We start from the raw sequence: 24,212 nt of genomic DNA, 5'->3' as shown, positions 1-24,212 counted from the left end.
GTTTGGGTTGGAAGGGACCCTAAAGATCATCCTGTTCCAACCCCCTGCCATGGGCAGGAACACCTTCCACTAGACCAGGCAATATAAAAATACAAATAAATTTATTTATAGACATAAATAACATTTCACCAGAAAATTATTCACTGCAAGTGGATCCTGGTTTCTGGCTGGCTGAACATGACAACCCAGTCACCAACAGGTGGAATGAAAGAAACAGTGGGAAAAAAAGGTGGAATCTGAGTATCTGGTCCTTACAGGAGAAGGATGAGATTGCTGGTCCCATTGCAGCCCCAGAGGCAGCAGACAGAAAATCTGCAGCAAGCAGGGGCTGGCACACAGGGATGGCTGCACTCACGCCTGTCCTTAATGTTCCTCCTCAGTGTCCCCAATCAACACATCCCTGTTGATTTGAGAAACCTCTGCACCTTGACCTGGCTGCGTGGTGCACTTTGTGGTTGGAGAAAAACCATAAAATCTTGAGAACAGAGGGCAGGACAGACCCCCAGCACGTCTGTGGCAGGAGCAGAGTGACAAACCCCATAACACCAGAAAAAATGACAGCATCAGCCAGAGAAGTAGAACAGATTAAAGGGAGGACAGAATCTGGCTCATTAACTGGGAACTGTTAACCCCCTGACCTCCAGCCTGCCTGATTCTTGAAAACTTTCTGCATAATAGCTCCAGGAGAGACCAATTCCAGTCTGAAAGCCTTTGCTTATCTTATTATTTTCTGGCCCGATTATTATAATTTTTTATATATTTTTCTACTGTCCTGACAGCTCCAGTTGATCATGGTGTCAAAGAACAATGCTGCTGCACAGATTGCTTTCATCATCAGTTTTCTTTTTCTCCATTTTTACCTCCTTCTTTTTCATTCTTACCTTCACTTTCAAGGCCTTTTCTGGCTTCTCCTGTTCCTTGCAGAAACCTCTCTGATCAGCCAGCAATGCCAGTCTCCATCATTTAATTGCTGCCTTTTCAAACATTCCCTCCTGATCTCTGCCTTGCTGCCCTTCCCAATTTTTCTGGGCAGCACCACTTGTGCAAAGGCAGTTTGTTCTCATCCTCCTGCCTGTTCTCCCTTCAGGCTGTGTCAGCACAACCCCAGGTAAAGATGAACCTGCTGGGACACAGGTCTGGCTCACACCGTGCTGGCTGATGTCCCCTCAGAGTGTCCCTACACTGCTTTCTCTGCTTGCCATTTCTTTCCTTAGGCTAGGACATTACCTGGGGTAGGGACCACCACTCCCCTCTGTGTTTCTGTAGCCTCTGATGAAACAAAATTCTGCTTCATTCTTTGGTTTGCAGGAGCTGTGATATTAAATAGCTCACATGTGAAAGGAGTGGGCTGGATTTGATGGAAAATCAGTTGATGTATATAATTGCACAATCACAATCACAGCAAGAACTGGGTCGGTTTTGCTCATGCTGTGCCAAGGTGAATCCATATGATAATAGTCACATTTCCTTAGAATCATAGACTCAAAGAATCAGAGTGTCACAGAATGATTTGGGTTGGAAGGGACCTTAAGGATCATCTCATCCACCCCCCTGCCATGGCAGGGACACCTTGCACTGTCCCAGGCTGCTCCAGCCCTGTCCAGCCTGGCCTTGGGCACTGCCAGGGATGCAGGGGCAGCCACAGCTGCTCTGGGCACCCTGTGCCAGGTCCTGCCCACCCTCCCAGCCAGGAATTCCTTCCCAAAATCCCACCCATCAGTGGAACCCATTCCCTGTGTGCTGTCCCTCCGTGTCTTGTCCCCAGTCCCTCTCCAGCTCTCCCTGGATCCTTCTCCAGCTGAGCATCCCCAGCTCTCCCAGGCTGGCTCCAGAGCTGCTCCAGTCTCGTGATTAACTCCGTGTCCTTCTCCAGTTTCTGGAACATGCACAGTAACTTGTAACACTTTCAGATGTTTCCTATCGCAGAGAGTAACTTTTCAAGAAGAATTTCAACATTTGCAGTCATTATGCACTTATATACATAAACATTCACCCCCCGTCCCTTTCGCATGCAGTTTTAAGTCGCAGTTTTAAGAGCGGTAAAATTCTCACACCCAAAATCGATGGAAAATGAATGCGCAGGTGATTTAACTCTTTCTTTGCCTGTTTTTTAGTACAGAAAGCTGGAATTGCCCGTCCAAGGCAGAGCGCTTTGCGTCCCCTGCTGCGCACGGGCGGAACTGCGTGTGAGCCGCAATGCCCCGAATTGTTCCCATCCATTCCCGGTATTTTAAACACAAAAAAGGACAAAAATCCAAATATCGGCCAGATCTAAGGAAGCATTTAAGCCAGAGGCAATAAATTTCATTAAAGCAGCGTTCCTTGAAGGGAAAAGATACTGGTGAAAGAGAGGAGGAAAAATGCGGCTGTGACAAATGGAAAAATAATCAGATGTAAATACAGAAAATGAAGTCAATCTTTTTCTGTTGGTTTAGCAGTGGTACTTTGCCCTTCGGCATTGTGCATTTGGTAAATACTCTGAGCAGGACACTCACAGCGTTTTCTTTCTGAGAATACCATGTTCCCAACTGTTTAATGTTGTGGCTAAAATTCATGTTTCAAATACAAACAGAGAAATTTCATAAAGCAAAAACAAACTTTTGGAGATCCCAGCAGTAAGAGCTTGACATAACCCAACTTCTCTCAGAGCTTCAAATGTCCCTCACTCCCCCTCACAGGCTGTGAGTCAGCAGGGGAGGAGGATACTTAGATTAGAAACACCAAACTGTGGAACAATCATTACACAAATGTTATTTTGGTTGCTCTTCAGATGCTCCTGCAGTTAAAATCTGCTAAATTAGGAGAACTGCAGTGAGCAGAACCTCAGCTGATACCTGTCGAGTTCTCACTTGATGCCCCAAACTTGCAGCGCCACAACAAAGCTTTATGCCACCCAAAAATCTGATTTATGACCCCCTTGTCACCAATGGGAACAGGAATCATCATTTCAGCTGGCACTGAGCATTGTCTCTGCTGCTTTTGGTTATCTGGTAATTGGAAGACAAAAGGAATCAGCTCAAACGGGGCCCTGAAGCCCCAAGTTTCAGACCAGATCATCATCTGTGCAAACTGGCATGAGGATGGTTCATCACTGGGGGCACACTGCAATACCAATGTCACTCCAAAATGGATCATTTTGCCTTGAAATGATTTTCCTACGACCATCAGGAGTCTTTGGTACACAGAAATGTCCACGCTCCAGCGATAAACATGTGCCTCAGAGGGATAATTTTTTTATTCAACCCAATTTTGCATTCCAAATATCCTCATCCTCTACAGATGCTGAGAATACTGTTTTCCCCAACACCACCAGTCCCAACAGGAGATGCTCTGCAGAAACAACCAGAGAGGAGCCTGTGTGGGGCAGGAATTGCATCTGAATTCCTGCATTATGCCCCAAACAACATGTGATGGTTGTTTCAGCCTTTATTAGCAGCGACACAAGGAAGCTTTTATCTTCTGTTTACTGGGATGGGGATAAACACAAAGAGTTAATGTGTAACCATCCTTTCGTGGGTTTTTAAGGGCACAGCCCTGGCCCGGGGGACACTCAGGACATCGGGGACTGGCAGGGATGCAGCCCCTGGCACTGCTCGGGTGCCTTGTGGCTCTGGGCCACTGCGCTCTGGCGTCCAAAGGTGAGTGAATTCCACTTGCTAGGGACAGTCCCATCCTGAGGTGGGCATGGGGAAAACTGGAGAAAACAACGGGACTTCAGAGCCTCTAGGTAACCCTGGGCAAGCGTTTTAAACAGGGCTTTTCTCTGAAAGATTTTCTTCTGTTTTCACTTTCCATTCTTTCCTCTGTCGCTCTTCGTGGTGAGGTGAGTGTACAAAAGCATAAAATGAAGGAAATAAAGGAAAAAATGAAGGAAAGCAGAAGAAATGCTGCCAGATGTTGTGGGCCCCAGGCTGCCAGGGGGGAACTGTGTGTGCCAGGAATGAACTGCCCATCCCTGCTCACCCCTCCGTGCCCGCACAGCTCCTGCCTCGCTTTCCTCCTCCTTCCCCCCACACCAAGGGCTCTGGGCACTGTCTCACATCCCTCTCCCCGTGTTTGCCATTTATTTCTCCATCCTGAGCTCCGTGTCCCTCTGTGCTGTCCCCTGGTGCCAGCAGGAGCCTCTGTCCGTGTCCCCAGCAGGAGCTCAGGCTGTACCCCCCGTTCATCCCTCGCTGTTCCCTCTGTTCTCACCCTCTGCCTGATGAGTTGTTCCTGCTGTCAGCGCCTTGAAGCTGTTTGGGAAGCAGAGCTGTCTCATGGAATAGAGGGTCTGCCCCAGTGGACAGAAAAATTGGGAAAAAAAAGAATTTGATTACAAGAAAAAATACCTGATTTCAGGCTGACCCCCAGCAAACTGATCTGGATTAAAAATGAAAAGCATTTGTTTGCTTCTAAGTCCTTCTCACCCTGCTTTGTCCAAGGAAATTCACTGTAATTTACTCACTTTGTGCACCATCTTCATAAATCTATTTTGAAGGAAAAGTAAATTTTAGTTTAAAAAGTGACACAAATTCTAACTGGGACCATTGGCAGAGCTGCTGAGGAGAAGAAGAACGACATTTTTTTTTCTGGCTAATATTTATGGCAGCCATCAGCTGCCTCAGGAAGACAAAAGGACAGCTCAGGACAGGGCAATCCTATGACTCATGACAATAGAGAATCCTCTGCTTCAAGCTCAGAAATAAAAACAACTCCAATTTTCTACACAATTTCTTGTAAACTCCTTTTCTCCAGTCTGTCCCAGGCCACCAGAAGTGCTGTTTGCCACACTTAATGTAGACAAAAAGGTTTATGAAGTGGGTGAGGAAGTGGAATACACCTGCCGGCCTGGGTTCATGCCCAACAATGGGCAGAGGAAGTACACCTGCCTCCCGACGGGCAAGTGGGCCTTCAACACCCTGCTCTGCCTCCGTGAGTTTAGATATTTATCTAAAATTTAATATTTTTATTTAATTATTAAATTTAAATTTAATTTAATTTAATTTAATTTAATTTAATTTAATTTAATTTAATTATTTAATTTTATAATTTAATTTACTATTTAGATATTTATCTAAAATATCCCTCAGCTGAGGGATATTTTAGATAAATATAAAATAAAAATAAATATCGGAAGGATATTTTAGAATCCGCGGGAGGAATTGGATGGATTTAAACAGATCTCTGTGCAGGGGTTCTTCCCTCACTGTTGGAAGACAGCAGGGTGTGGAAGAGGGGTGGGGATGGAAAGGATTTTCCAGTCTGTGTCCCACTCCTGCTCCTGGATGGGGATGGAGATTGGAGCTGGGCTGGGTGAACCTTCATCCTCCCCAGCCCAGCAGTGCTCATTTCTAACATGTGCTGCTTGATAACCCCTGCATTTATTGCATCCCTCATCATTTCATTGCAGAGAACTCACATTCCTCAGACAAAAATATTTATTCCCCAAAACTTGTATTTTGAGAGACACATAGAACAGCCAGACCTGTGGAATGTAGTACAAGGGAGTGGAGAAATGTGAGACACCAGGATGAACCTTTTTGATCTACTTGTTCCCATTATAATGAAATTATTATTTCATGCCTTAGGAGTTAATATTATGCTTTTTTTAATGTTTAATAAACAGCAAAGAGATGTCCTCCTCCTCCACCCCTGAAGAATGGGAAAATTGATTTTGAAGAGTTCCAGTACCAGAGTACTGTGACTTATTCATGTGATCCAGGGTAAGAGTTCCCTTCCTCATGCTGCTAAATAAACAACCTAAATCACATTGTAGTATCACCCACTGCCATACTGCAACAGAGAACATCGAAAACTCCACATAAAAACTCATCTACATATCAGAAATCATTAAAAAAAGCCTCTCTGGTGATCCACCTTCATTCAGGCTTGGCTATAACATTATGGAGTTTTGCTACTCCAAAGTAAAGTCTTACAAACATGGAAACCACCAAAATAGCAGAGATTTTGTGCAAAAATTTATTCTGGACTGCTTTCCCCTGCTTTTCAAATCCTCTTATTACATCATGAGATGGAATCCTACAGCAGAGAGTAGATAATCTCCATCAAAGTGATGCTGTTGGGCTCTCTAGACTGGAAATTGCGTTCCAAAAATGCTCACTAATGGAAATCAAGAGGTTCATCCTAACTTACCTGCAGTAAATGCACTTTTCCTCAGGGCTACTTATTAGCTTTAGGAAAAAGGATGCATTTAAAAAATAGTTATGATAAATGCAGGGAAGAATTTAATAGTAGCAGGTATTTAATTGTACTTGGGTAATTAATGACTAAACAGGGCTTACCTGGAAGGTCACAGGTGAGACACAGCCAAGAGCTCACTGAAAAGTGTCAACAGCCTCAACAACCTCCCTGTAAATGAGGAGCAAAATAAGGAATTAATAAATTCAACTATGACTCCAAGTGTAGCAATGGGACTTGATTTGATTTTGTTAATTCTAATTTATTGGTTGTCAGCTGTGTGATATTGAAATGCCAGACACAAGATGAACATTTCTTTAAAACTTAGAGTAGATGTTAATAGTGTGAATACAGAGGATGGGAGAGAAGTATGTAATGTGCATATGGAAATTGAAATGTCTGGGATTTAAATATAATAATGTACCTCGGTGACTTGAGTTCTTAAGAGCACTGAGTTCTTTCCAATATTTGATTCTAATTGCCATAATTAACTGGGAACTCCTCCCAAAACCCCTTAACATTTGCATTAGCAATCATAGATCGATATTTGCTATATACCTACATCCATAGTATTAATCAGTTGTAGGAATTCATATGTGAAACAGAATATAAAATTGAAACAACAAAACATCTTCTTGTATCAAGCCTTCTGCCTTTGCAATATTTGGATATTAACAGTTTTTCAGATGTGATTCTAAACTTTCTTTGAGGTCAGGAATTGTTAAACTAGAGAAGGATTTCAGAGCTGGATTCTTCATTCTGTTCATGAGAAATGAGAGATCTGTGATCCATCCCCCTGTTCTGATAACCAGACCTGTTTGTTTCCAGCTACAACCTCGTCGGGTCAAGAACGAGCAAGTGCATGGCAGATGGAAAGTGGACTGGAACTTTTCCCCAGTGTCAACGTATGTGTTTCAATCCAAAAAACTATTCCATCCTTATTCCTACTCCAGAAATATTCCTTTCCATTGCTCAGAATTATATATTCAGAAGTCTCCTGTAGTGCTGTGCAAAAGCTGATTAGGAAAAATCAAGCAGAATGCTGCGTGTTTGGTTTTATATGTGTGGGTTTTAGAGAAATACAGTTTAAAGGTCTGAACAAAAGGTCGGGATCAGGGATGCTATTTACAGCTGGAGGTAAGATGCTTATCCACTCAAATTCCTGCTCCCTGTGTATAAAAAGAGGATATTGTCATGCCTTTGTACTTATGCAGGGTTTTGCTATAACCTATCCTGCAAAAACACTTGGCTGAAAAGCAGTAATATTGTCTGAAAAATCCAGCAAAACTCATGAATTCCATACTCTGAAGCCCCCGTACACGTTTAATTTAAATTATATTTTGCCAGCTATGATTCCATGTGGGTTCATTTAGTTGTAAGACTGTCGCTCCTCTGATCTCACAATTATTTGATCTTTAAGTCTTAATTTTTTAAATGCTGTCCTTTTGTAGCGGTGACCTGTGCACCTCCCTCTCTTCCGGAATTTGGGGTCCTCTCGTACCGGCGCCTGCACCCCGGGAATGTCTCTCATTTCCTGGACACAATCCTGTTTGAGTGTGTCCCTCCCCTCGCCCTGATTGGCAATGAGACAGCCTCCTGCACGGCCAATGGCACCTGGAGCAGCATTCCAGAGTGCAAGGGTGAGTAACTCACTGTTATCCACACCAAAAAATAGTCCTGAGAATCACATATACAAAACAAAATGAACCACGATAATTTTTTTACAATCGTCATTGCAAACAGCACAATTATTCTGCAGCTGAATTCTGCAATCATTCAGGCTTGTGGATCAAGGGGATTGCTAACCCATGGTACATAACATGGGATTGACAAAATATTTGCTGCAGGTGTAAAGGTTATATAAACAAACTGCTAAACATGGTGCACAGTGGGGAACCTGAGCCTGGCCTCCAGTGTGCAGCCAGCATTTGATTCTAAGTGCTCAGAATCACCTAAGAAAAAGCCAACTGTACCCCCAGTCCTAAAAACTTCCCTGCTTTTTGTCAAATTACACCACGTTTAAGTCATGTTATTACCACAGATTGCAATAGATGTGTATTTAAAACAAGTAATGTTTATTTATTTGTTGTGGTTTTTAAGCTGTCTGTGAAAAGAGGCTGGAACGAACAACCATGGGAATTTTTATACATTTTCCAGGTCTGTAGCTGTCTCTTTGACCTGTGACACTGCTAAAGCTTTGGGTTTGGTTTTGTCCTGCAGTTGTGACGTGCCCCACTCCGATAGGGATAGAGAATGGGTTCATCGAATTTGCGGTGCGCAGGACCTACCACTACAACGAGAGCGTCAGCTTCGGCTGCCAGCCCCGCTACGTGATGGAGGGATCCAAGCACTCCCGCTGTGAGAACACCGGGAACTGGTCCACAAAGCCAGCCTGCAGAGGTGAGCACAGCTGTGAGAACACTGGAACTGGTCCACAAAGCCAGCCTGCAGAGGTGAGCACAGCTGTGAGACCTGGTCCACAAAGCCAGCCTGCAGAGGTGAGCACAGCTGTGAGAACACTGGAACTGGTCCACAAAGCCAGCCTGCAGAGGTGAGCACAGCTGTGAGAACACTGGAACTGGTCCACAAAGCCAGCCTGCAGAGGTGAGCACAGTTGTGAGAACTGGTCCACAAAGCCAGCCTGCAGAGGTGAGCACAGCTGTGGGAACACTGGAACTGGTCCACAAAGCCAGCCTGCAGAGGTGAGCACAGTTGTGAGAACTGGTCCACAAAGCCAGTCTGCACAGGTGAGCACAGCTATGAGAACTGGTCCACAAAGCCAGCCTGCAGAGGTGAGCACAGCTGTGAGAACATGGGGAACTGGTCCACAAAGCCAGCCTGCAGAGGTGAGCACAGCTGTGAGAACATGGGGAACTGGTCCACAAAGCCAGCCTGCAGAGGTGAGCACAGCTGTGAGAACACGGGGAACTGGTCCACAAAGCCAGCCTGCAGAGGTGAGCACAGCTGTGAGAACACGGGGAACTGGTCCACAAAGCCAGCCTGCAGAGGTGAGCACAGCTGTGAGAACACGGGGAACTGGTCCACAAAGCCAGCCTGCAGAGGTGAGCACAGCTGTGGGAACTGGTCCACAAAGCCAGCCTGCAGAGGTGAGCACAACTGTGAGAACTGGTCCACAAAGCCAGTCTGCAGAGGTGAGCACAGCTGTGAGAACACGGGGAACTGGTCCACAAAGCCAGCCTGCAGAGGTGAGCACAGCTGTGAGAACTGGTCCACAAAGCCAGCCTGCAGAGGTGAGCACAGCCCAGCCTGTAAAACCAGGAATTAAACAGAATTCTTCCACCTGGCTGTGGAGCTGTCACCCCTCCGTGCAAGAGCTGTGCTCAAAAGGAAGCCAAAAGAGGAATTGCAAGGTGCTGATAATCTAAGCCCAGTCCAAACACTGAGTGTTGTATGTGGTGTATCTGGATTGACGTCAATAATCAGCCATGGAATTTATTCTGAGTATTTCCTCTCCTCTTCCTATTTCATGTCATTAGAAATTACACTGAGGCTGGATTTTTACTGGAAACTTTGGACCCTGTGCTTCTGAATTTCTGAATTTCTTCAGCATTTTAATATCACCAGAAGTTCTGTCTATACATGGGACACATTTTTCATTCCCAAATGTCACCTATACAGAATTCTGATGAGATCTAATCTACCCCCTTTTCAAATCTGTTCCTTATACTGCATTTTTTTTTTCCAGCACCATGTAAAATACCAGTTAAGAAAGCTGTAGTATTGTACAATGGTGAGAAGAAGAGAGTTCAGAATGACCTGAAGGATGGCATTCTGCATGGGGAGACTGTATCCTTCTTCTGCAAGAACAAGGAAAAATCCTGTGCCTACACTGTAGATGTGGCGTGCGTGGATGGCAACTTCACCCTCCCTGCCTGTTTTAAAGGTATGAGCCAGGCTCCCAAACCAGCTCCTGGGGGAATTACAGCTGCCTGAGCGTGGGGGAGTGTCAGAATTCATCCTCAAGCCCTACTTGAGTGGCTTTTTGAAATATTGGGTATTTGAGTTATTGGGTATTTTGGAAGAAAATGGCCTGAGGAGAGAATGCCCAGCAAGAATTTTCTTTCAGTTGTGTCGGAGCTCTGCTTTAATTCCTGTCCTGTTCTAGAATATGTTACGTAAAGATGTTACTTGCCCAAAGAAAAGGCCATATGTAAAGTATCCTGGGATTTCACAAATCCTTGGATCAGCACTTTCTTTAGGGATAAAAAGCCTGAACACTGCTGCAGGTTTGAGAACCTGACATATTCCCTCCTGTTCTGGTTATTCTCACCTTATTCCTATTCTCACCTTATGCTGATCAGGAAAACACTTTGGATTAAGTGTTGGAAAGCAGCAGCGAGCTGTGGGGAGGAACTGATGCTGGAGGAACAGCCTCACAGGCACGCAGGCTTTTAGAATAAATAAACACACATTACCAACTTTGTTAACAAGAGGAAATGTTTTGCATTTGCTTTGTCATCATTCCTTGCACAGAATTTTCCTTGTAAGTTTTATTTTCATTTGTAAGTGAAGGAAAAGCACAGCCTGTGCATGATGAAAACATTTCTCCTCACATTTGGCTTCTGATGCACGTAGCTCAGCTTTATTAAAATAGAAAATAAAAGTGTATTTCTTCCAAGAGTTTCACTATGATGCAAAGATTGACTGCTCACCTCGCTGTTGTTTTCAGCTGTCATGTTTCAAGAATTTAACCCGAGTTCTTCACTTGTCTCCAACAGAACGTGGCTTTTTTTCAACCCTGGTGAAGAAAGACCCCTCAGACATGAAAGCATGTGAAGATGAAGCCTGAAGCAGAGAAATAACCCAGTGCTAAATTTCTGCCTTACTGAGACAGAACATTCCACACATGAGAGGAAAATCTGAGAGGTCGTGTAATTTGGGTCTTGTGACTGTAACTCAGGTCCTGTGAGTGTAAATTTCCAGGTGAAATCCGGAACATGTGAACGCTTTTTTCCCTCCCACCATCCCCAGCAGCCTCTTCCACAAGCTACAACATTTCATTTCAGCCATTAACTTCCATTCTCTTGTCCCTGCCTTCTTCCAAATCCCTGCACTACATCTTCTCCTTCCACATTCCCAATGTTTATGCAACTGGAAATGACTTCCTCAATAGCAGTTGCTTTACAATAAAGTGATTTTCAGCCACTAGTGTGTTCTTGTTTAATGTTCCCTAATCATCAATCAGATCCTTTAGCTCTGGACTGATTTATAGCAAAAAGCCTTAATCATTAGTAATTACTGGGTTCTGATTCCATTACCTCTCCCCTGTGACAGAGAGTGGACCTTTAATTATAGATAGACAGAGGGCCCTGAGCCTGGGATTTTCTGGAATTTACCTAAGTAGAAAGACTGAGATTTCCAAATGAATTTAGAAGCCAACTATCCAACCATGATTTAAACAACAGCATCAGATAAAGGGGTTTTTAATATTTCTAAAAAAATTTTGCTTAAGTTAGTAAGACTGTTTACATTTTTGAGATTCTAACTTCACCTGAAACTGTTTTAAACCACAGTTAATTTTTACCTCTGTTTCAATATTACACAATATAATTGCTTCTTTCTTTCTTTTTTTTTTTAAGAGAACTGTACACCGTTGAGCAACAGTTCTGATCTCTGGTCATTAAGTAGCACTGAAGTAAATTGTACTTTTAATTTGATTTATGATACGGGCAGCTCACTGGTATGATCAAGTCAGCCAGATTTTGTGCTTAGGTCTGAATTTTCATTCAGAAAAAGTAATTATAATTTCAACATACTCAAAAGTGATAGAGAAATATTTGTAGTACACTTATAGTAAATTGTCATGAGTCATACAGGGTTCCCTCTGCCTTTTCTTTGATAAAAATCATGAGCTCCAGAGTAAATAATAATCCACTGCAGAACTTTTAAAAGGACCATTTAACATTAAGATCAAGCTACTTTTAAGACGGTAGAGCTGCCATTAAAGAACTCTGAACATATTCTAATTATCTTTCCTCTTTCTTTTTGTAAGGCTACATATGAATATTTTAATAGTATGACTGATATAATTCATCTTTATGCTTCCTATTTTTAAGGAGAGATCGAGGCAGCTATTATTAAGTATTTAGTACTTTGTACTCAGCAACAATTTAATTCTCTAATGCAGAGAGAGACAAACTCATGCTGGCAGCTGAAGTGGGTATTTTGTTGGTGCAGAGTGTGCCACATTTTGGTTCTGAACATGTTTAGGAGGGATCCTCAAATGATGTTTGCAGGCTGAGATACCCACAACTCCTCCTAACACATACACAGCTCAGCTGGCAGGAGCCATTCATTTGGAAATTCAGTCTGAATGTGGTGTGGATCCATCTCTGGGATCAGGATGTTCAGGACAGTTGCTGAGATACCAAACACGGTTTAATATTAACTTGAGTTTCACAGCAAACCCTGTGAAGCTGGCAGTAGCTCAGCATTCCCTGCCACCCAAATGCTGCTTGCCCCTGAAATGATTTGTGTTTTGCACAAAAAGAGCTGCCCCAGGAAAACGGAGGTTTTTCTAAGGGAATTTTCCCAGTTCTCCTTACCCATGCAGCGGGATAATGGCTGAACAAATCAGCTGGCCCTGCATCCTCGCTGGATGTGAAGCACTGGAATACTTGAAAGCATCACCCTTAGGAGCCAGTGTTCACATGCTGAATTTATTATCTACTCTCCTGAAGCAAGAAGGGGGAGGAAAAAAATCTGTGACCTGTTAACTCTTTGAAGTAGTGAGGTGTTTGTGAATCACAACTTTGCAGACATGAAAGATTTGCTCAGAAGGGCTGAAATACAACGTCTTGCAACTCCAAGTGTTCCAGAAACTGGTATGAGGCAGTGAAACCTGCCTCCTTTTTTTCTGTATTTTTGAGATGTTTGAAAAAATGCCTTAAGCTGTGTTCATGTTACTTGTGACAACCTGCTGAGACAGTTAAAGAGATAAGAGAACAAGGTAAAACGTGGTGAAAAAAAAAGTATTGAATATGTTTTATTTAAATGACCGTATGTTTACAACTCAAATTGGGAATTTGTTCTGTATTCTGGTTGGGATATCTTTGTGTTCTGTACCAGTGTGTCTTCAGTGATTTCCTCAGGAGGGTCAGGACACATCAGTGCTCCTCATGACCCTTTGGATGGAGACAAGACCTCAATCATTTCTTCAATCTTTTTATTTTTCTTTCTGGTTTTCTGGGCAGAAGTTGCGCAATTGTCAAATCACTTCAGGTAGGCTCCAACCTCTCTGGCCACCCTGCTCTGCCTTGGGAAGCAGACCCAGAAACTGATCCATTCCCTCAGGAAATTTCTCCTGGAGCAGTGGTTCCAATCATTGTTTTTGCTTGGACTCAAGTTCTTTTTGATCATATTCCAGCAAATTCAGTTTTTCTAAGTACTTTGTGATGGGTATGACAAAGATATATTCAAATCTGAAGGCAACGTGCAGAAACACAGCAGCCGTACTCTGCTGCAAGAATCTACCATGGATTTAACACAGATGAAAAGTGTCCCAATATATATCAAATGATAACTATTTTAAATTTGGAATTTAAAGGTAATAGATCATTCTTGTGATGTACTCTTTGAGATTCCACTGTGGTTGAAATAATCCATCAGTGATTTTTGCACTGCTTCTGTGCAAATGTGGGTTTAAGGCACTCAGAGCAGGCCTTGGTGTAGCTGTCAGAGCTATCACCCAATGAGCCCTAACATGGAATCATTCCTGCTGAAGATGAGCTGAGAAATCAAAGAAAACAGCCAATTTCCTACTGTACATGTAAGGATTCCTTGTTTGATGTGTATGTGCATCTGAGTCAAACTCAGAAGTGTTCAAGAGTTTGAGATAAAAGTGCTTTAGACACTACACACAGAGCAAAACCCATGACAGATTCTGGGGAAAGAGAAATAAATGAATCAAAGAGGTCAGAGGGTTTATTTGGGATCATACACAATCACTTCATTCACTCAATGGAAGAGACTGAACAGCTGAAAGATTTCTCTAATTCTTTTGGATTAATTGATGGTTTTCTTGAAATGGCTACAAAACACGGTTTTGTGCAGAAGTGTCAGGCATGTGCTTTGAAATTCTTCTGTTCCACAACACCCCCTCATGTTCTCTGTCCTTGGGATAGGACATGAACAACCCAGAAACCATCAGCAATACGGAACATATTTAATGTTTTAAAGTGAGCTCAAAATCACTTCATTACCTACAAGAATATACTTGAACAGATTTTACTCAGGAACTGTGGATAAAATTGGCTCTGCAATTATTAAACCTTCTCCTGAAATTTCAGTCTCATGTCATCCACTCCTGTTTCTGGGATCCAGCCCCCATTGCTCAGGCTCAAAAGCTACTTCTGATTTATTGACCTTTAACTTCAGGGTGGCAAGTATTTCTCACTAAGCCCTGAGTAGAAACATTTCTTCCCCAAAATGTTTATTATGATGAAGATACAAAAATAGGTATAGCAAATATCCAGCTAGCAGGAATTAAAGAACACCTCAGAAAGAAGCTGGGTTGTCCCCACTGCTGCTGTACCCTCACTTTTCTAGTCCCAGCTCTCTCTATACTCACCAGGCATCAAGTCCATCCCCTGTGTTTCAAGGACCTGAACCAATCCCATTAATCATAGAATTATAGAATTGAATTGGAAGAGACCTTAAAGCCCATCCCATCCCACCCCTGCCATGGCAGGGACACCTTCCCCTGTCCCAGGCTGCTCCAGACTGGCCTTGGGCACTGCCAGGGATCCAGGGGCAGCCACAGCTGCTCTGGGCACCTGTGCCAGGGCCTGCCCACCCTGCCAGCCAGGAATTCCTTCCCAATATCCCACCCATCAGTGGAACCCATTCCCTGTGTGCTGCCCCTCCATCCCTTGTCCCCAGTCCCTCTCCAGCTCTCCTGGAGCCCCTTCAGGCTCTGGCAGGGGCTCTGAGCTCTCTCTGGAGCCTTTTCTCCTCCAGCTGAGCACCCCCAGCTCTCCCGGGCTGGCTCCAGAGGGGCTCCAGCCTTTGGAGCATCTCCGTGGCCTCCTCTGGGCTCTCTCCAGCAGCTGCAGGTCCCTGCTGTGCCCCGGGGCTGGGGCAGCTCTGCAGGCGGGCTCTGACCTGGGGGCAGAGGGGCAGAGCCGCCCCTCTCCTGCTGCCCACGCCGGGCTCAGCCCGGGCACACGGCCGGGCACCTTCAGCTCCTCACCCACCACAGCCAGCCCTTCCCCAGGGCTGCTCTCCAGCCCTTCCCCGTGTTTGTGCTGGGCCAAGCCCAGGGCAGGGCTGGCGCTGGCACCGCGCGTTTCCCCCTCAGCTCCCCGAGGCTCTGCTCCGGGCGTGTCTGGGTGGGTCCAGAACTACAAAAAGAGGTGAATTTGGGGGAGAGCACTGGATGGAGCCAAGACTGCACTGCTGGGCTGTGGTGACATGCATCATTCGGGCAGGAATTACAGAATATCCTGAGCTGCGAAGATCATCCAGTGCAGCCCTGCACAGACACCCCAAAATCCCACCCTGGGCATCCCCGGGAGCAGTGTCCAAACACTCCTGGGGCTCTGGGGCTATGCCCATTCCCTGGGGAGCCTGGGCAGTGCCAGCACCCTCTGGGGGAAGAACCTTTCCCTAAAACCCATCCCAATCCCCTGGCAGTGCTGCAGCCGTGCCCTGGTTCCTGTCCCCGCTCAGCACAGGGAAGAGCCCGCTGCCTCTCAGAGCTGTGACCGCGTTCCCGCGGTGCCGCACCGGCACCTTCCCCGCACTCCTCAACCCCAGGAGCTTTCCCCGTTCCTGGGGACGAAGAACTCCCCGGCACACACCGCTCCCACCCCCGCGGGCCGTGCCCGGGGTGTCCATCCCCGCCCGAGGCCGCCCGGGCCGGGCCCGGTCACCGCGGAAACGGAAACGCGCGGGCCGGGGCCGCCGGGAGCGGGGCCGGTTTGAACGTTCGGCCTTGGCCGCCGCCGCCTTCCCCCGCCGTGGCCGCCACCCGCAGCCCCCCGAGGTAACGGGGCAGGGCCCGCGGGGCCCGGCCGGGGCAGGGAGGGGTGCCGGGGACACCGGTGTGTGCCCCGGGCCGGGGCTGACCGGGGCTGACCGGGGCTGACCGGGGCTGACCGCGGGGCAGGGCCCGGGGCGGGCCCGCCGGGTGCGGCTCCGCTGGCACCGGGTCCTGCTCATTGCTGGGATGTGCCAGGAAAAGTCCCCGCTCAGCGCTGCTCTGTGCGGTGCTGCTGCCTTGCAGACAGTCCTGACAGCGCGTTTGGTTCTGTCACTCGGAACTATCGCTGTGCTTGCTGTTTGCCCTCCTTCCTCCCCCCTCGTCTTTTCAAAAAAACCCCTCTAATTCTAAAGAATACCAAGTTAGGAGTGCGGTATTGCACCGACACCTTTATACAAATTGGGTGTAATGAATATATTTATTGTGTGGTTGGCTGTTCAGTTTCAAGCACATTCTTGTCGATTACACCGAGTACCTTTATTTATTTATAAAGAATCTAGTTTAGTTTCGTGTTTATTTCATCCTAAACATAGCTAGTTTCACTTCCTGTATTGTACCAAGCACATCTTTGTGTGGCCTAAGATGAAAAGAGACCGATGTAAAACAGCATTTTACCTTTTCTACATCAATGCCATTAATTTTGCAGGTTCCTTCGTGCGTTTTCAAAATGAGCAATGAAGATGAAATAAAGGAAAAATTGGATGCGGAATTAGATCGCTGTATTGTGGCTATGAAGCCCTATGTCCTTAACCTGCAGAGTAGTTCAGGTACATGTGGTAAAATCTGCATTTTTTAAAACGGATTAGGATTTATTGTATATTTAAAGTATTGATGCTCATGCAAGCTCTAAGTTGTAGTTTATGGCAGCTCTTGCAGTGAGTGCAGAATTCCTGGTGTTTCCAATTCCATGTTTCCAAAAGTGATGTAAACTTCTGGTAAAAACGAATTTATAGAAAATGTTTGTGCAATATGTAAATTTGAACCATTGTTAAAGAGTTATTTTTATTCCAAGTATTTAACAATTTCTTTTATTTGGTTTGGTCGTTTGGGAGTTCGTTTTGTTTTAAACTTTGGTGTAGAAGGGAGAAACCATTGGTGACCAGTGATGCCTTCTGTTTTCTTCATGTGTTTGGTTTGCTCTGAAAATGTACAGTGACCACATATATCTATATTTTTAGAAAGAAAAAGATGCTCACTGTGGATTAAAAAACTCTGCAAACCTTCAGGAGCAGGCATAGGAATAGTGGGAAGGGAGAATCGAAACCTGTATGCAAAACTTTTGCTTCACATGCTGAAGAGAGGAGTTCTGGATGGTCCCTTCAGCCAAAAACCAGAGGAGGGAATGCTGAAACCTTTGCCTGCCTACATGGTGAGTGGAATTTCTTGATGAGATAAACTTGTTAAAATGTATCCTGGAATTCCTTTTCCATCTTAGATTTGGCACAAATGTGACAAACGATTCTGAATGGGTTGAGTGGAACTGTGTGTGATAAATAAAGGCATTTCTTGTAATTGATGCTGGGAGAGCCTTTCAATGGGCAAAACTTTCTGAGACCTGTATCTTCAAAATTCTGGTTAGAAGGTTTATGCAAATGGGTGTTTGAAGGAACAGAAAGGAATATTTTTCTAGTTCTTTGGAAAAATGTAATGAAAGGCCCTTGAGGCTTGCTTTTGTCCTAAACAGTAGATAGCTCTTGTGAAAGGAAAATTGTTCTTAAAGGTGATGACTTTAGTAGCCTGAGGAGATTATAAAATTCACACAGACATCACTGAAGTTGCAGTTTGTTTTCTGAAGAGCTGAATGTTCTGTGTCAACCCTTGGCACCAGCTTCAGTGACATAACAATGCCAATTTTTGCTAAAATTACCCATCCTGTAAGAAGTATTGGAAAATATTTACACTGTTGCCATGAATTCCCATGGGTTGGGAAGGTGGCATTTGCACACCTCACTGCCTTCTCTGGAAAAGGAATGTTTGTACTGCAGATAATGGAATAAAATGGAATGTTTGTACTTCCAGTCCTGCAAGGAGTGACATTAAGGTTGTAAAGAATATATCTGTGTAATTATATTCTCGTGTTGATTTTGCATTTTTTGTCATTCTAGTCAGTTTATTTTGATGAACCAAGTTCATCAAGAGTTGGGAACAGCAGCCCTGAGTGTTTACCTGAGTGGGTTCTGGGAGAGCTGGGAAACCACGACAGTAACGTGTCCTCTGTGGGGGACTCATCCTCAGCAACAACTCCTGCACAGGGGTAAGGCTTCTGTCCTTGCTTTGGCAGTGTTTAATTTGGATTTAATAGATGTAAGCTCTGCATGTCTCAGTTTGTATGAGTTTATTGCACTCCCTCGTGGACTCAGTGTTTGTGCTTTATATACAGAAACTCTGGGAACAGCTTTTAGCAAAGAGAAAAACTGGTTTGTAGTAGAATATTTTGAATTTGATGTCTTTTCCCATTCAGTGTCTGAACCTAAGATTCAGCTTGGCCTGGCAAAGTTCCCAAAGTCATTTTTGGTGTTGTGAAGTTTTATTTCACTTTTCCTCCTTCTATCCTGTGGGAATGAAGCAATGCCTGCATTGGTGATCAGTGTGGTTCTCTGGAGACCTGCATTGCAAATTATTCCCTGCATTGCAAATTATTCCATGCCAGGAGAAGCAAATAAATGGAATTGAATCATGTTGCTGGTTTAAAGGACTCTGAGAATTAAAAATCACACAGACAGGTACAGCTCTGCTAGTGGATGCTTAGACCAAGAGTGGGGCTGTGTCTAAGGAGATCTGAATTTGTGTTGGAAAATTTTGATAGTTCTGTAGATTACATAAATTAATCTTCTATTTAATAAGGAACCTAATTTTCCTGCAAGTCTTGCAGAAAAATACTGAAGGTAAATATTTCAGCTGTTGAGTTTTGAAAAATGCAAAATATTTACATATTTAATATTTACTTAAATATGAACATGTTAAGATATTACCTATATCCAACATATAGATCCTGGTTTTCTTTGTATTTGCAAGTTTGGATGAGCGATCAGTGCAGGTAAAAATGCAATATATTAAATATTTCTGGATGTGCAGTTTATAGGGAGAGCCAGCAGATGGTGAGCGAGTTCCACTGTATTTCTCTCTCTCCTCTGAATGTGCACTGGGAAAATTGCATCCATGGGCTTGGAATTTGTGTAGTTGGATGAAAATTTTGCATTCCAGCCATGACTCAGTTCCTACAACGTTTTCTCAGGGCAAAATAGATAATGTCAGTGAGACATGTTTGAGTAACTACTTGATATTCTTTATCTCAAGATTCTCTCCTTTCAAAGACCCAGACAAACAGAGAAATTCTTTTCATAGTGATTTTTATCTTGCAATACAGATAATTCTGTGTTGGACAATTTTGACTTTTCTGTATGAAGTTGTTTTTCTGCCTAAATAAAAACTTTAGATAGACAAACCTTACTTGCAAACTGGGGTGTGGATGAATAAATTCAACCAGCTGGGGCTGGGAAGGTGCAGCTTTATTTTGAAATGTGAGAGGGTTGGTTTGAGAAATTCTTAGATTGCTTTGAACAGAATCCTGGGGTTTCTGACCCCAGGAAAATTCTACTCTGTGTTTATAGAGTGTGCCTGAAAATATTGTTGAAGGTTGATGTGTAGTCATGCTGGACCAAGAGGAATCAGTGAGTTTGCCTTACTTTGCTCCTAGAAGGAATATTTATTAATCTCCTTTATTAGCAGCAATTTGCTGCCTCCTCCCGTGCCAGCTCCCTGCTTGGGCTGAAGCAGGAGGTCACAGGTTGATGTCAAAACTCTGATCATCCTTCACTCACCTGCAGTGGGAGGAGAAAGAATTAATCTTGAGGAGAAAGAATTAATCTTGTGCTTTTTGGAGCCTGTCTTGTATTAGCAGGAGGCTGGAAGAGGGGGTGGGCAGGTGGTACATACTTGATATGAACAAAATTGTGTTCATCCTTAACAATCTTCCCAAATTCTGTGTGTAGAATCAACTAAGGGAGCTTCCTTTTCAGTTCCTCTGCAAAAGAGCAAATACAGAACTAAGAATACATCTGGACTTTTGTTCTCCCTTTGGTCAATTTAAAAGTATTTCAGGTAGCTTGGATTGGTTTGTGTATTTGTTGATATTCCTGAATCTCTGAATGACGAGGGCATGAATTCTGTTTTCCCCCATTTTTAACAATTGGAACTTTATTGCATTGTTAGGTAACCTGAGTATTGCTCAGAAAGAAAATCTGATAAAAGGGCAGATTTACTCACAGGCAAAGTTTTATCTCCCTTTAATTAAAGGTAGTTTTGTGTCAAATGAAATCTTGGTAAGAAATGCAAGAGGCAGTCATTGTGTTATTCCTTTTGATCTTTTTTACCCCTAAGACTTTGCTTATCTAAAATATTTACTGCTTTGTAATTGTTATTGTGCATCCATACGTGTTGTTTATATGGGATTTATTGGTGCTGGAAGGGAAGGTAGGCTCCCAGTTGTTGTATTTCTCTGTTCCTGCTGTTCTGATGAAAGCTGGGGCCCTGTGCTTCGTGAAAACTTTGTGTTTGTCTTCCTAGAAGTGACTGGTTTATATTGTACATCCAACTGTTGTTGTTCTGTTCATAAACACTTCATTCATCTCCGAGTCTTTTTGGCATAGCAGCCATCTCGCTGCCAGATGGAAAGGGAGGGAGGTATTGAGTGCTCTGATTTGACTTCATTGTGATATGGTCACTCACAGGAAGGTGAAGGGACTAACAGGAGGTTTTAATTACCTTAATTACCTTTAATTACCTTAATACCTGTGCAGCTGACAGTGGAGTGTGTGCTGAAGGGTGTTTCATTACTGTTTTGGGTATTTTGCTGTATCAACCCATCTCATAAATGCTTACAACTTTTACTTTATTTTGTTCTTTTTTCTCCTGTTCCGTGGCTGAGAAGTGTCTGTGCCCAGGTGCACCAGTGACAATTCTCTTCACCTGTCTGCTCATCTGCATTTCCCTTTGTTCAGGTGTTTCATTTCCAAAAGCTTTTCCAGAAAATCCCTCTGCTGGACAGAGCACTTGGTCATGCTGTGCTTGTGTCCTGCCTTGTGGGCATTTCTTTACCAACCCCCATAAATTCCATTTTAGTCCATAAAAGAGAAATTAAATGAAACCAAGACAGTCTTTGTGACTTGTTCCTCTCCACCTTGGCCTTTCAAGCCACTGCCTTTGTATAGAGCTGTGTGTGTCATTGTGCCCTTTGTGTGTTATAGGATCATTTACCTTCTTCTAACCTACTTTTTTTGGCCTTAGAAGTCCAATGGTGCAACCAACCATCACCTTAATTCCACTTTCTGCTCTGAGTCACTGGACTCCATCTTATGTTGTTTCATACTCATAGCAATTTTGTTTCAAAAACATTCTTTTAGATCAGCCCTCTGCTTAGCCTAGATTTACCCTAAAATCCTCTGGGAGATGTTGGATCAGGTAGTAAAAGAGAAGTAAAGAACCCTTTTTAATGTACTGTCATGTACATGGTATTTCTAGTGGGTTTTTTGGTGTGGGGTTTTATGGTGGTTTTTTTAATGGAACACTTAAGGCTTTTTGTTTGCCTTTAACATGAAATTTTTCTTTTTCTGTCTTTTTTTTTTATCCTTCCATCTTGACATTTATTTTCTTGTGTATATTTTAGCCAATTCTATTCTGTGTTTAACATCCTTTGTATGCCACAAGTTGCTGAAAATGAATTCTCCTCTTTCTGCTTCCTCTTGTCATTAATAACAGGGAAGGATTCAGTGAGAAGCCAGCAGTCACATCCTGTCTGAATTCTCCTCACCGCACAGATGAAGATGACCTAGGCACATCACTGTCTGTAAGATGCTTCTCCTTTTTGTCCTAAAGCTTTGCTTTCCCTCAGTTGCTCTCATATATCCCTGTAAAACTCTTACTTCCAGCTCCGTGGGTCGTGATCCCTGTGGAAAGGTGCAGATATTTGGGAGGGAGTGATAGGCAGGACTAAAGCTCATCAAAATCTGTCCTCTGCAGTGCAGGGGAAAAGAATTTCTTGTAGGATGCTCTCAGTTCATCCTAATGCCTGACCTCTGTTTAGTGTTGTGTTTTCAGTGCCTGCTGCATTGTTTTCCCCGGGCTTGGCACCGTGCCTGCATTGACATCATCTTGTATTTTGCAATAACAGATTAAAGAAAGCTGCAGAGATGCCTCTGGCTCTGTTCAGTGGTGGTTGACCTCTGCAAGAGTGAATTTTGGACAGTTTGTCTCATCAAACTTTCCACACCGAGCATTTTGACTGATGAAAGGGCATTGAACAGGCTTTGTCTGAAACCCTTTTAGTCCAAAATATTCAATGATTTTTATGTAATTGCAAGCTTTGCACTGACAATTACTCCTGACAAATGTGTGATACCAAGAAATGTGCTGTTTACCTTCCAAAATGTGCTCTGTGGCCTTGCAGTGTCCTTCACCACACCTAGAAAAACCCTGAACCCTCCATGAACACTGAATTTCCTGTTTGTTCCTCCAGCTCTGCCCACGCTTTGTTTTTGATTCTATCAGAGGAATAGTTTAGAAAGCTTGCAGCTGGGCACAGCTGAGGATTTATGAGGACATAAAGTGCAAATAGGATCGACTGGAAGCTCTTTTCTGAGGAAATTTGTGTTCTGCTGTGCATCTGGAACAGAGGATTAGCAAGGGGAAGCTTTATCAGGGCAGCTTACAGGTGCTCAGTGGGCAAAAATCAGTGTCTGTACTCTAGGCTCTGATTGCTGTGAATGGATTTATGTGTGTTGATTGTATGTATACAAATGGAATTTAAATACAGAAATGCCATAATTAGAAATAAAACCACATGCTGGCTTTACTACTTTTCTCCTTATTGGTTTCCTGTTTATTTTACTTCAGGAAGTACTCCTTATGGAAGAGTTATTGAAAAAAATAATATATTCTTCAGCTGAAACCTGGATTTGAGGCTTTAAGGTTTTGTAGGGAAGTTTTGCTGCTTTGCTTTGTTTATTTTTAAATTTTTTTTTTGCTGTTATTGCTGGCTCTGCTGAAGCTTCCAGGTCAGCGTTAGACAAATCACTGCACTTCAGTGTTCTAGAGCTCCACATACTGGATTCTCCTGTGATTACAGCTTTAAAAGGGCCTTTAAGTGAAATAATCCTCACTTGCTTTGCCAGTTTGATAATGTTTGGCTGGTTAGAACAATACCTTGTTCCATTGTCAGGGATGTTCTGGGGTTTCACAGATGTTCTGGCATCATTCAGGCCCAGCTAGAGGAGCAGGGAGACTTTTCAGACACATTAAGAGCTGCCTCAACCAAGTGTTGGTTACCAGCAGCCCAAACTCTGGTCACTGGATTTAAATGAGATTTAAAGGAGAGGTGCTGGCAGACCCATAGAGAAATTTCACTTAATGAGACAAAGTAATTCAGGCTTCAATGTTGTTTTTCTAAATACCTGGGCAAGGAAAATGTTCATTAGCTACATTAAATGTTGGTAGTTACTGTTATCCCACAGGAAAAGCTTTTCCCCTGAGAGGCAATTCCTTGTTAATTCCTCAGCAGCAATAACCACAGCCCTGGTGCTGAAATCAGGGGAGACCCTGAGCTGGGCAGGAGCTGCTCTGTCCTCTGCTCTCATAACCATCCCTGCCTTTCACTGTTAAATCTGCTTTTTTATTTGGTGGCCCATCAGGTGATGTCTGAGTTCTGGATTAACCCCAGAAGAGGCACTGTGGAGATGAACTGATGCCTGAAAATGGAGTATTCTGGGTTTTTTTAGTAAATTCATCCTCTGTGAAGGAGACTGCTGCTTTGGAAATAAAATGAGAAAATAAAGAAGAACATTTAAAATGGAGAGCCAGGCTAATTTACCCTCTGAACTGCTTTCTCAGCCCAGTGTCCTCTGGAAATGGAGTTATTTAGGTGAAAGCTGTCAGGAGTATTGTGACACTATTAGAAAGTGCAATGTAGCTATGGCCGAGTCAATGAGAAACTTAATTCTAAATTATGTATTTGCCTGCAATTCTGATATTTTCT

At 43.7% G+C, this 24,212-nt stretch overlaps 2 protein-coding genes across 6 annotated transcripts in view; both read left to right on the top strand.

Annotated features, from left to right (window-relative positions):
* Positions 1-3,574: 3,574 nt before the first annotated feature.
* On the top strand, positions 3,575-10,990 carry APOH (apolipoprotein H). Its single transcript, XM_063409043.1, has 8 exons — positions 3,575-3,638; positions 4,738-4,914; positions 5,609-5,705; positions 7,009-7,085; positions 7,632-7,820; positions 8,401-8,580; positions 9,887-10,084; positions 10,920-10,990. The coding sequence occupies exons 1-8, from the start codon at positions 3,575-3,577 to the stop codon at positions 10,988-10,990; spliced, it is 1,053 nt and encodes a 350-aa protein (XP_063265113.1).
* A 4,701-nt stretch (positions 10,991-15,691) lies between these two features.
* Positions 15,692-24,212, top strand: part of CEP112 (centrosomal protein 112) — a 153,133-nt gene continuing 144,612 nt past the window's right edge. For 2 of the 5 annotated variants that reach the window (XM_063409465.1, XM_063409463.1), the window contains exons 1-5: positions 15,692-16,186; positions 16,830-16,950; positions 17,362-17,552; positions 18,289-18,437; positions 21,941-22,028. In XM_063409465.1, coding sequence (XP_063265535.1) covers positions 16,851-16,950; positions 17,362-17,552; positions 18,289-18,437; positions 21,941-22,028 — 528 coding nt within the window. In that variant the 5' untranslated portion in view covers positions 15,692-16,186; positions 16,830-16,850. The remainder of the gene's footprint in view (positions 16,187-16,829; positions 16,951-17,361; positions 17,553-18,288; positions 18,438-21,940; positions 22,029-24,212) is intronic. The other 3 variants (XM_063409467.1, XM_063409466.1, XM_063409468.1) reach the window with 2 other exon arrangements.

Source organism: Prinia subflava, chromosome 12 (genome assembly GCF_021018805.1).
Source record: "Prinia subflava isolate CZ2003 ecotype Zambia chromosome 12, Cam_Psub_1.2, whole genome shotgun sequence".
Lineage (NCBI taxonomy): Eukaryota > Metazoa > Chordata > Aves > Passeriformes > Cisticolidae > Prinia > Prinia subflava.
This window is presented reverse-complemented; position numbering and strand designations above follow the sequence as displayed.

Coding starts and splice junctions, on each gene's coding strand:
- APOH (XM_063409043.1), top strand. CDS start 3,575: ATGCAGCCCCTGGCACTGCTCGGGTGCCTTGTGGCTCTGGGCCACTGC. Junction 4,915..5,608: donor CAACACCCTGCTCTGCCTCC/GTGAGTTTAGAT, acceptor TTTAATAAACAG/CAAAGAGATGTCCTCCTCCT. Junction 8,581..9,886: donor CACAAAGCCAGCCTGCAGAG/GTGAGCACAGCT, acceptor TTTTTTTTCCAG/CACCATGTAAAATACCAGTT.